The sequence below is a fragment of the Amyelois transitella genome, chromosome 2 (genome assembly GCF_032362555.1).
Source record: "Amyelois transitella isolate CPQ chromosome 2, ilAmyTran1.1, whole genome shotgun sequence".
Taxonomy (NCBI): Eukaryota; Metazoa; Arthropoda; class Insecta; order Lepidoptera; family Pyralidae; genus Amyelois; species Amyelois transitella.
In genome coordinates this window covers 13747204-13760372 of record NC_083505.1, presented here as the reverse complement: position 1 = coordinate 13760372, position 13169 = coordinate 13747204, and the positions used below count along the sequence as shown (strand labels likewise).

At 38.6% G+C, this 13169-nt stretch overlaps 1 protein-coding gene across 1 annotated transcript in view; it reads right to left on the bottom strand.

Moving 5' to 3' along the window:
• Positions 1-13169, bottom strand: part of LOC106137737 (nephrin-like) — a 191857-nt gene that overhangs the window by 9322 nt on the left and 169366 nt on the right. Inside the window, exons 9-12 of the mRNA XM_060954627.1 lie at positions 11781-11970; positions 11272-11375; positions 10756-10894; positions 9707-9861 (exon numbers count right to left, since the gene is read on the bottom strand). Coding sequence (XP_060810610.1) covers positions 9707-9861; positions 10756-10894; positions 11272-11375; positions 11781-11970 — 588 coding nt within the window. The remainder of the gene's footprint in view (positions 1-9706; positions 9862-10755; positions 10895-11271; positions 11376-11780; positions 11971-13169) is intronic.

The following is a 13169-nucleotide window of genomic DNA, read 5'->3' as shown; positions in this document are numbered from 1 at the left end:
TGCAGACAAAAAATTACAGTTACAATTGTATATTTAGTTTGTTTTTCTCTCATATTCGAAAATCAAGACCGTTGAGTCGATTCCTTTCGAGTATAATCCAGTCGATTCCCAATCATCCCTCTTTATATATTGGGATTAACCAAAGTAACAGGAAGACAGAGAAGATAAGATTTACGCTTTTTTGACATTATTGTAAATAAGAGGGCTATTGGTGTGATTTGGCCGAATTTGATATCTATTATTATCCGTTAATTCCTATGTCAGTAAATGATACTTTTGATATGTATAATGATATTCAGTTCTCGTCATATTAAAATCCTTTCAATCGTGTTTTTTTTATAAATGATTATACATCAACGTTAGGTCTTGCATGATAAAATAATTTGTTTATATTGTAATGTCCTTATACACATAAGATTGGATACAGTTTAATTGAACGTTCTTTCTTATTTTATTTCTCCTTTTTGGACTAAGTATTTTTAATACGACAAAGGTGCAGACAAAAATATATTAACTATCCACCTATTTCAGTCCAATTAACTAGTAAAAAGAATTGATGAAGCGACAAGAGGCAGTAGCATACTAAAAGCTTTTCGCATTTCCTGTCTCTAATTCTAAGCTAAATTGAGTTTCAATCAGGACTTAGCGACGGAGCACGGAGTAGAAAAAGACAGAGACTACACAATTATTTTAGTTCTCTTTATATTCTCGTTCTTCTTTTGTATGTATTTACTCTTTCATCAAAATTTCTTAAACACGGGTAGACTATATCCTGAAATAATATAATAAGTACTTTTCATCCCCACATTCCTACGGCAGCGAAGCCCCGGGATGCAGCTAGTAATGTATCATGTAGACAGGTATTATAAGGACACAATATACATTCAGTCAGAAAAGTATCGGGAATGGATTATTTATTTATGGTTCCAAATTCAAATTTTTGTTTTTTTTGTTGTTGTTAGATTGGCACAACTGTTTTCCATTTTGGCGCGGAGTTTGAGTTGCATCTGTTGTTTACATTAAATACAGTGCTATTTTTAGTTATATCATATCTAGTGTGTATTGCTAATTTCATAATGGATAAAAACATCGAACAAAGAGTTTGTCTTAAATTTTGCATTGCCAATGGAATATCGTGTTCGGAGTCACTGAAAATGTTACAGAAGGCTTACGGTGAATCGACTTTATCAAAAACTCGTGCTTATGAGTGGTACAAAGCGTTCAAAAGCGGTCGAGATGTGATGGAAGATTTGCCTCGCTCTGGTAGGCCATCAACGTCTGCAACTGAAGTTAACATCGCAAAAGTGAAGGAAATAGTGACTGAAAATCCTCATTCAACTTTGAGAGAGATAGCCACCGAACTTTCTGTATCTCACGAGTCGATCCGTACCATTTTAACTAATAATTTGGGTATGAAACATGTTGCCGCTCGGCTAGTCCCAAAAGACCTGAATTTTTTTCAAAAACTCAATCGCATGAGAGTCGCTGAGGACATGCTAGAACGAGTCAATTCCGACCCAACATTCATGAAACGCATTGTTACTGGTGACGAGACGTGGGTTTACGAGTTTGACATGCAAACTAGTCAACAAGCTTCGGAGTGGCGCCTTCCAACTGAACCGAAACCGAAAAAACCACGCCAAAGTCGTTCAAAAGTCAAAGTCATGTTGACTGTTTTCTTTGACTATCGCGGTGTTGTGCACTCGGAATTCTTGCCGGAAGGTCAAACGGTAAATAAGGAATATTATTTGAGTGTTATGCGGCGTTTAAGAGAGCAAATCCGACGAAAAAGGCCAGATTTGTGGAAAGAAAATTCTTGGATTTTGCACCATGATAATGCACCTTCGCACAAGGCCATCATTGTGAACGAATTTTTAACCAAACACTCAACAAATACCATCGAGCAACCACCATATTCACCAGATATGGCTCCAGCCGACTTTTTTCTTTTTCCTAAACTCAAATTACCACTTCGTGGCACCCGTTTTCAATCGGTAGAAGACATAAAAGAGAATTCGCGGCGAGAACTGACCTCAATTCCGGAAACAGCGTTTAAAAAATGTTTTGATGATTGGATTATTCGTTGGCGTAAGTGTATCGTTTCTAAAGGAGCATATTTTGAAGGTGATAAAATAAATTTGGATGAATAACAAACAGTTTGTGTATTATTGATCTTTTCCTGCTACTTTCTTGACAGAGTAGTATAAGTGAAATAAGAGGCTATGAAACTAAGGTGAAACTATTCTGTAGTATAATCTATTGAGTAAAAACTTTTTAAAAGTTAATAAAATGACAAAGAATTTTTTATTATTTTATAAAGAAACGTTTACAACAACTACGATTCGTAGGCTCTGTTAGCGTGTAATCTGTGGATGGAATTAGCGAAGAGGCGACTCGTTACGCTCATAACTTAATTCAAAAGAAAGAACCAGAACACGACTGGAATAAACCTATAGCGTCGATTGAAGCGTTTCACAATTGACGCTCTTTAGCGCTAGCTACTTTTACCAAATAAATGGCAATTAATTATAACAATGAACTATTTGAAGTTTATTTCTGAAAAATAAAACTTCTTTTATATACCTTGGCTTATTGTTATACATAAGATAACATTAAGTAATCTATATCGTCTCTGAACTAAGTATAGCTAACACTTCCTCATAGTTCCAGCTACAAGCGACTTTGGGCTAATATTATGTCATAATTAAGTAGCTGCGTAAACGTCCTGTTTTATATTGATAAGGGGCCTCGGAAGCGGGTTCTTCACAAATGAATACATTAGTGCCGGCGCGGGGCGGGAGGGATCGTCCGTGCAAACTTTAATCATTAATACCGCCCTTATGATTAATATTTACATTAATTCCATGCAAATTGCCGGTTTGACTCTAATTTAAGGTTATTTACGAGCGAAAGGTGCCACCGGCCCCGCGCCTCGCAGTACGGGGGGCTGAGAAGATCTAATGAAGACGTTTTCAAAGGAAATACTCGGCTTACACTGTGTTGTGTGTAGTAGAATCCTTATAATACTTACAACTTCAACGATATATTCTATGTGAAAAGGGGATGGCAGAAGGATTGAAGAAACTAAATTATTACTTTTCATTTTATTAGCGAAAATAAAAATTTTCTTCGCAGCATCTGTACTGCGCCCGCAGTACCTACTACCATCTCAGTTTAATCCAAAGATACGATGTTGCTGTAAGATTAAATGGCTATTTTTTAAATTCCTTTTTATGTTTATTTATTTATTTTTTCTATTCAGAAATTATATTGCTACGAAACAAATAATGTCACTCTCAAAAGAATAATTTATTGACAACTTGTTGACTAACTGTAACTTCATCAATAATTCAAACTCAATGACAGAGGTCTGTTTTTGAATACGAATGGACAGTGGACTGAACAATAAAACTACCTGCTGACGGTAGTACCTATTGCAAGTTTAGGATAATCAGTAGAAAAGTTTTATACTTATATGAAATTAAATTGATAGCGATTTATTTTCATGAGACCACCTGGGCATATAACGTCACATTTGGTATTTTGTTAAGCCGGAGATTTAGTAACGTAACTATTACGGTTTGGTTATCGTTAAACTTATATGGTGCAGTGCATGTACAAAAGTTTTTGAAAGTTGACGTGCCACGTCGCACTACTCGAGGCGACGCGCCGGCGTCTCTCCCGCCGCGCACCGCAACTCCGCGAGCGGCGCTAATTACTGTTACTGCGGAACTTTCCGACGGATTTGCGGAGACAACTTCGTTCCCGACGGAAACAATGACGCATCGACGCTTTGTTCAGCCAGGATCATCCATCTCGACCGGCTGCTCACGCCTGGATACACAATGCTTGATTTTCGTAAAACGATAAAAAAGATTAAAAAAAATCACCTGTGTGTGGACTGAAAATTTCAAATGTGTTTCACGGTGAAATGGTATGAGTGCAAAAATACTTATGAAATATTGTTGTTTCATGCCACAATGCAACTCAAATAGAACTTATTCTGATAGAAAGTTTTAAATGCCTAGTAAAGTCAAAAGTGCAGCGCGGTATTGTCGCTCGGATCAGGGAGCCGCCGTCGCCCGCGCTCCGGCCGGTCATTACTCACCGCTGATTTATCGCGCGTTATTGTATTTTTCCGATCCCAATTAATAGCAAATATTGCGCAGAGCATTCCGATTGCAGCCGATAACAGCACCCACTGTTAATATTCATTCCGATTAATTTCACAATTTCAGGAATGTATCAAACTTTTTCAGTTTTATAGGCGATTATGGGATATTTGAATGATTCTTCAAGTAATTTATTCATTACCAAATGGTCAGTATGAATCCTATAAAAACGACTTTTCACGTCAGCTTTTACATCTTGTCAATATAAAGAGAACATACTTAATCCAACGATCCAGTCAAAGGTATACTCGTACTTTTGCCTTTGTTATTAGTTTCTACAACTCCATTCTATTCTTTTTCCTCCGTCTGACCTCGGTCGCCCAGTTCTGGCCGCAGCATCTTTTAGTCTATAAGTCCTCAACAAAGTTTCTTACAAAGAACTTTCAGTGCCTGTCTGATTAAAACAGCGACACCTAGATTGGCGTGTGAGAGCGTGAATATCTTGCATCAGAGCTGCGGCAGTCGCAGGCGGCACCTGGTGGCGCGCAGCTGCACACCGCTGCATATTTTACGCGGCACTTCGCGCGAACGATCGCGGCAATTTATGGCGTCGTCGCAGACTTTGTTGCTGGCAATTGGCTTTAAAAACAAAATTCATGTCTCTATATATCTGCGGAATGCATTAACTCGAACATGTGGTGTACGCGATGTTTGTACTAAGTTTATTTTAAGCTTTAGTCAAGCAATTTCTATTATGGGTAACAATAGTTTTGTATTATCTAAACAATGAAGGAATAATAGCAGAAATGTAAATAAAAAGATTACGCATATGTTACAATAAGTGTTTTGATATTATTTATCCAATTTTATTGTTGAACATAATAAAAAGTAAATTCCTTTTGTCTACAAGTATAAAGTTAACAAAGTAGCAAGTAAAATTTTAAACATTACCATTACATTACCTAATAATTATGAGTTGAGAGACAAAACCATAACGAGTAAAAGCGATGGTGACCGGCAGTCAAACGGCAGTTTGCATGCAGGCGACGCCGGCGCGGGGCGCGCTGCAGGTGCGGCCGATGGCCCCGCTTCGGGTCTTGCATACGGAGTGCATCTACTGCACGCCATGGAATGAAGCAATTACTTCTTCTATAGGGATCAAACACAGCATCGCTTGCCGTCGCATAAACGGATTTAGTTTTAAAATTTCTATTTAAAAATATTTAACTTCTATTTCAACAGAGTCACACACCAATCGATCGCCCTGCTTTTCTTTTAAAAATCCATTAAACTCGCGCGCATTCAATATTAAAGCACAGAAATAGGATCTACGAGGGATTCGGACAAAAATGACTCCGACAAACATATCATTTTTGTTTGGCTGCGCGGGCCCATTCGTCAGCGGGCGGGAGGGGTGAGGAGTGAGGGGGGCGAGGTAATCGCCGCCAAGCTGCTGATGTATGAGCGCGGATGCAGCGCCGAGCCGCCTTTGTTCTAGATCGCCGTACGTAGCGGCGCGCGCGGCGATGCGTTTGTTACACAGCGTGATCGATTTAAAAAAGAAAACGAAAACGTTGTCCTTATAATAGGGGATGCCTTTATCCCTTATAGGTATCCCACTTTTGTCTTTGCATGTTTTCAATCGCTGTCTAATCCAATTTTGAAATAAAACTTTTCTATTATATTCTGTTATATTAACAAATTAATGATTATGTTCATTTATATACTAATGAGTTTAACTATAAGTATTTTGCATAAAGTTATAAAAATAATAATAATACAGTTAAATATTCTTTCTCTTTTTGTGTTGGATTGAGATCACAAACAACGATCTGCGAGTCGATTGGATTTTACAATCGTTCGCGGCAAATATAGCTGTTTGTTTTCAATTCCCGCGTCTTGCCGCAGTGTTTGCCGCGCCCGCCGCACTTGCTGCAGGTATCAAACAGCTCTCAATCTTACACGTTCTCTTAAAGGAAATAAAATAAAACAAATATCAGCACGCCAACAGAAGTTTATATTTTGCAATCGGGAGTTAAGAAACTTTAGAAATGAAATGTGTTGATTACTTTTCAGAACTTCATCGAAGAATATTTGCCAACGAGTTGTTGTGAAGTTGAATTAATTAATATTAATGTTTAAATAGGTAGATGATATTAAATTAAAACAAAAAAACTGTTTGTATCGAATTAAATTTAAATTTGATATAAAAGTTAGCTCGCTGTAGGTGTACTTACTATTTCCCGTTGTTTGTCATTCAAGTTTCAGTACTTACATTTACAGTAATATTTATACTCAGTTCCTTAAATCACTAGATGTTTTATTTATTATTAAACGGTTTTATTTAGCTCACCCCGTTTGTTTTATTTATTCTTGGGTCAAATTTAGTAATTCAAATTTCACCCTCTTCCTGTCAACCGATTAATCTGAAATTTTGTATACACTTTGGATTTTGGTGACAATATAATTATGTTTATTCATTATCATTATAAATTCAAGATGGCCGCCGTTACAAAATGGCGGATAATTTAGGTTTCATTAATCCCATCAATATGGGTATCAAATGAAAGGGCTCAACAAGCAGAATACAATATACTATAAAAAATTGAAATCCAAGATGGCGGCCTCTACAAAATGGCGGATAACTTAGGTTTTATCAATCCCATCAACATGGGTATCAAATGAAAGGTCTCAACAAGTAGAATACAATTTACTATTCAAAATTAAAATCTAAGCAGTGGGATAAAATGTAGCCTATGTTACTCCTGAAGGTTAAGTCTATCCCTGTGCCAAATTTCATTCAAATCGATCCAGTAGTTTTTGAGTTTATTCGTTACAACTAAAAACTAGAAAATAAAAATAGGTAAAAAAACTTTTTAAGTTAAACGGTTTTATGTTAAACATACATTGCAATGTTTAATATAAATGTACTAAAAACCAAAAAATAATAAAATAGATACAGTCGTGGGAATTATAAACATATGCATAGACTAGACTAAAATAAAACCGTGGGGCATGTCAATTGTCTACAATCGTTGATTAAAATGTTTGTTTTGTAATGTTACACTATAATTAGGCAGTTGTTCAACCGACAACGATGGACGTGTGATAAGTAGGGCTAGAATGTGGAAACAAGTTAGCAAGCTCGATTAAGCGAGTTTTAGGGTTTCATAATGTTGAGCGAGTAGTACTTTTATCATAAGTTTTGTCGATTAAAGACAAACTACGAGCAGTGAAACGATTCCTCGCTAGCCAGCAAAATAGTAAGTAATTTGCGCACCGTCTGCGGGCCAACTGCCTAACGACGAATTAAACGATTCTTCTATCGCACATTAAGTCTATAATTTGTAGACAATTGACGTGCCCCACGGTTTTATTTTAGTCTAGTCTATGCATATGTTTATAATTCCCACGACTGTATCTATTTTATTATTTTTTGGTTTTTAGTACATTTATATTAAACATTGCAATGTATGTTTAACATAAAACCGTTTAACTTAAAAAGTTTTTTTACCTATTTTTTATTATATGTATTTTCAGGCTGAATAGTTACGATAAAAATAAACTATTTATAACGATAACATTTCTAACCTAATTCTTACGGATTTTTGGGAGCAAACGTTGATTCCTCACGAAATTGGATTGAAAGCAGGTGGCTAAATGAAATCAAGCAGGCGCCGGCCGATTGAGGCGACGGCATCACGGCGTGGTGGGCGGCCTGTCAGGCGAAAAATTAAAGGGCAGTCGGCCACCGGGCCCGCGCCCCCCCGCGCCCCCCGCGCCCCCCCGCGACGCATGTGTACGCGTTAATGTTTTCGCGCCATTTCACACACACTTCGGCGCGATTTGGAAAACATTCAGAACGATTACGAGTATCATGAAACGCCCTAATACTTGTATGTACCTATTACTCGTAGGTAGTGCGTTTTGCGATAATCGTTTCATTCAAATGGCATGCATTTTTCAAACTTCAAGCACAATCGTCAGGTATTAAATCCATATTCAAAACGCATTTTTCGGTACATGCTGAGACAGCTACTCGTGCGAGCGAAGAATTCCTCACATGTCCCTATTAATATTGATTCTCTTGTCACGTTCCACCTGTGTCTAATTACTGTCTAAGAATTCAGCCAATCAGGCGTCGACATCGTCATTGCGGTATCTCGTCGCAGAAGCCAACCATCCGGCATTCTGAGAGGCTCTCGATTAATCTCAGTGGATCCAAGCCGCTTTAATTAAAATGGGATTATCTGCGGGCTGCAGACGCGCCTACGGCGGGCGATGTACGGCGCACGAACCTTATGATATCGACAAATGTTACTAACCTGTAACAATCTACAGGGTCGATTAACCACACATTGTAAGACCCTAGTAAGGTTTTCTGTTACGTCTATTATCTGATATGATACATATAACTAAACAAAAAAAAAGAGGCGCGCGCGTGATTATATAGGTATTTAAAAAACGGCCGCACGATATCTTTAGTGAGTTTTATGGTTTTTAAATAAATTTTTCATAATGAGATCAGAGACATCAAACAGTAAAATTACAATACTTAATGCGACAAAAATAAACCACATTGAACGCTTGGATATAATTATTTACACAAAAAAATGTTAACATGAAATTCCTTTTCTATAACTTGATAGCAGCTGGCAGATTTTCAAGCCATCTAAATGTAAAGTGTTAATATTTTCTGATCAGATCGCTGAAAGTTGCTCTCAACGCTCTCATACACTTTTATGTTTTCAGGCGATTTCAATAACTGGTCGAGAACTTTACATTCTGAATTATATTTTCTGCCAGTTTTCGTGGCTCTTTTATGTTTCTTTGTTTGTTACCCAATATAATAATTTTTCTTAGCGCGTCATGATAAAAGTTAGTAAGTGTGGTTTTAAAAAGAATCAGGTAATTTTAATTCTTTTTAATCTGTTATCAGATACCTACTGTATTTCGGTCATGTCGAAGCTGTTTAAAAGCGTTATTTTTCTGAACTTCCCTCCGACGCTCCACTTAGCGCGCCCCCGGGGACGCGCTCTCTTACCCTCCAAATTGAGTTCCGCTGAGTGATTTAGAACAAAAACTAGTTATCGTGCCGCTCGTATGTCTCAATAGCGCCTAATGATGGCAAATGCCTCGCCCGATAGGACGTCGTCGGGTCCTTAATGCTCCGATACCGAGTTCGATAATATGCTTGTACCAACAAATGGAATTCGCGTACTTTGTAACGAAATAGTTTCCGTCTTGTCCTGCTTCTTTAAACATGATTGTCCTAGAGTTTGTCTCGGTGACGTCCTTTCTTAGAAGGAAACCAGGGTCCGCTAAAGACCACGATTCAGGATGTGAAAGTCACTCAGAGATAATTTACTTTTACCTCCTATGTTGAAATGATAACTTAGTTTTTGTTGTTACTGAAATAGATGCAAGTGATTATCTCAAGACCAAATCGCCTATTACAATAAATTCAAGAAAAAGAGCTGTTTTATTCTTAATTTCCGGGAACCACACGCACTGGTCCTCCGTTTCATTTGAACTGTAACGATATTAGTCGCTGCAAAATGTAAATGTCAGAGAGAAAGGCAGCTAGACGGCACCTGTTCGCTTCTCGACGTCGCTGAAGAGGATGTCGTCGATGCGGGCGGGCGGCGAGCGGCCCTTGCCGTTGACGGCCACGGCGCGCAGCCGGTAGCGCACGTCCCACTCCAGGCCGCGCAGCGTCCACGCCGGCTCCTCGGACGACAGGTTGGCTCTGTGCACCAGCAAATAGCCTCTTTATCAAAATAACGCGAAAGTCTGTTTGTTATGATTTTCTTTAAATTGTTGTGCAAGTGTAAATATAAGTCATAGTGGTAAAAGAGAGGAGATGACGTGCAGCAACATTTGGCGAATGACATAATAATTGAAATTAATTCTATATAGGCAAATTGTTATACTAAAATACAGCTCCTTATTAATTTATTCCTTATATAAGAATGTAAACAACAGCATTACTCTAATAAAAGGTAAAGCAAAGTTATTTGAACGACTAAGGTCTGGTGATAAAAGAAAAACGTATTAACAAATGTGCCTTCCATTTAGCATAATCAACATGAGAAAATAATGAACAACAAAAAGAATTAAATGAAACGAGAGTTTTGAAAGGCGCTCGCAGCCCAGTCCCGTGTCAGCTCCAAGTTAATTCATAATTAACGCTGTTTAGCAACTTTAATGAGCCCCCATGTTGACACGGGTTTTCACTCTGATGTTGCCTGCGTTCCTACAATAAGCACTCAGACGGAGGCAGCAAAGAAGTCTCAGGCTGTTGACGAGTGACACAGCGGGGTAAATTGGATTCTAACATTTTATTTGTTCTACAAGTCTTGAATAAGTACTTCGGATTTCACGTCAATTGTCAGAAGACAATCGAGAATTACATTTAAATTGTAAGTCAATAACAACCACCGAATTGTCTCCATTGAAAGAGATTGCTTAAACGCTTAATTTGAGAGGGTTTCGGGCCTTTCAATTTAAAATAGGATTACAATGACAAGGTGGCCTGCTTCATTGTAGGACCATTGCCAGTTGAAATTGACTAGTTGTTTCGGTTGATTGATAGTGTTCTAGTGATCTCAGAAAATTCTTTTTGAGTATCAGATGGTCTAACCTGGGTTCTCCCCGCTCTGTCACCACTTCCAGCAGAAACTTCTGTGGCAGGCCCCCGTCGAAACCCGCCACACACGACACTTCCACCGACTCTGCCGTTTGGTTCCACAGCGTGCAGTTGCGTGGTGCATGCGGCTTGCCTAGAATGTAAACAATAGAATTTTAATTCCTGTGTAAATGTATTACAATTCATTTTCCTAAGCAGATCGAATATTTACTTCAATTAATATTTTTGCTGGGCCAAATGACTTAAGAATTTTCTTACCTTAAAGCTATAGAAAATTCTAAGTCTCAGTCTGTCTGTCAAACACAAAAAGCTAGTCAATCACCGTAGCGTTATCCAATATATTTTTGCATCATTATTTACTCGTAATTTTTTATCGATGTTGATCTACTGTTAGTTGAAAGGGTTGTCCCCTGGTCTCCTTGAGCCAGATTGATAGGCATTTGGAGAAAAGACAGATGACCAGAAAGCGACGCTGTTTTTTTGAGCACGACAAACAAATGAAGCGTTTACCGGCCGCCACCATCTGGAAGACGCAGGGCGCGAGCTGCGCGCCCACCTCGTTGGCCGCCGAGCACGACAGCGTGCCGTAGTCCAGGTCCGCTACCGGCGTGTACCTGGGGCAGGGCAGGAAGAAATTAATATAAGCATCCCTTGTAGACGATTAGAAAACATGCAAATTCTAGTGTTGTTTTAGTACGAGAAGTGTCTGAGGTAATTTAATTTTGTTGTCTGATCTTTCACTGTTTTGCTTCAGAGGTCGGAGGCTGTTTTCTAATGTTTCTAGTGTTGGCTTCATTTTGTCCGAGCTTGCTTAACGTCCCAATAGATATGTAATAAGCAAGCTCTCAGACATCATAATAGAAACAGAATTGCAAATGTCCATATAGCATTTTTACTGCTTGCGCTTGTGTAGAACAGCCGGTTTTCATTTAGAGTAGAAACTACATCGTTTACGAAGAAGAATGACACGTCCAAAGCAAACCATCCAGAGCATCCTAACAAACGGATTTATCACATACTTGAGACTGGACGCGCTGCCGTTGGAGGTGTATCTGTCGGCGGCGACGTCGATGGTCTCCCCGGAGTTGTTGAACTTCCACTTGAAGACGGCGGCGGGCGGGTCGGCGTCCACCTCGCACACGATCACCACGCTCTCGCCGCGCGCCGCGCCCACCACCGCCACGCCGCCGCTGCGGCACGACGGCGCGTCTGGAAGATAACTTACTTTTGAGGATATTTAAGGAAATGCAACTGCAAAAAGAAAATATAAAGTTGTAAACAGATAAATCAAATTTTTAAAATAATAATGGTTCATTATCATTTTTGCTTCTTGCTTCTTATCATTTCGTGTCATCCGAGACTTTTAGAAGTTGTTTACTCTGTGTGCCTTAATTATAAAGCCATGATATTATTTTATTGTATGTTTGTTTACACAATGAATGACGGCCTCTGTGGCGCAGCGGTAGTACGCTTGTCTGTGACACCAGAGGTCCCGGGTTCGAATCCCGGCCAGGGCATGATGAGAAAAGAACTTTTTCTGATTGGCCTGGGTCTTGGATGTTTATCTATATAAGTATTTATTATAAAAATATAGTATCGTTGAGTTAGTATCTCGTAACATAAGTCTCGAACTTACTTCGAGGCTAACTCAATCTGTGTAATTTGTCCCGTATATATTTATTTATTTATTATTATTTATTTAATGAATGGACACTCGAGTTTAAATATTCATCATTGTTAAAATGTTGGTAACATACATACAGACATATAATCACGTCTATATCCCTTGCGGGGTAGATAGAGCCAACAGTCTTGTAAAGACTGATAGGCCACGTTCAGCTATTTTAACGTTGGTAACGGATAATGAAATTTTGCAAAACTAAAAAAATACAAATAGATTAATTTGATTTCCAGAGTGCCGAGTCGTAAAACAGTGTTAAACAGTTATAGGAAAGTACGAAATATAAGTGAACTAGATGTAGGTAGCGAGATCCACTGCGCAGGACGTGGCTTCGGCTAATCCAGTGGCTCTGCGCGAGGAGCCAGTCCCTGATTTATTGCGGCCAATCTCAGAACTTGCTGGGTTAGAGCCTGGCCCATACGACGCAAAAAATCAAAATCAATATCACATTTTTTACGTTTGGTTTAACAACATTGGTTGTCGTCAAATAAATTACTTAAAACTAAGTTTACTGCCGCTTCCAAGGCGTCAGTGCAGAAGAAGCGGTAACAAACTGCACTGCAGTGCTTTTTCTTCTATATATATTCTATAGAATATGACGTAAAATATAAAATCAAGAGTGTGGAGAAGGACATAGGTTTCCTTTCATCCCGGTAAGAAACTGTAATTCTTGTGGGATTTGCGAAAATCTGTAAACTTTTGTAGGTGGCGTTTAATGCGTCGCTTT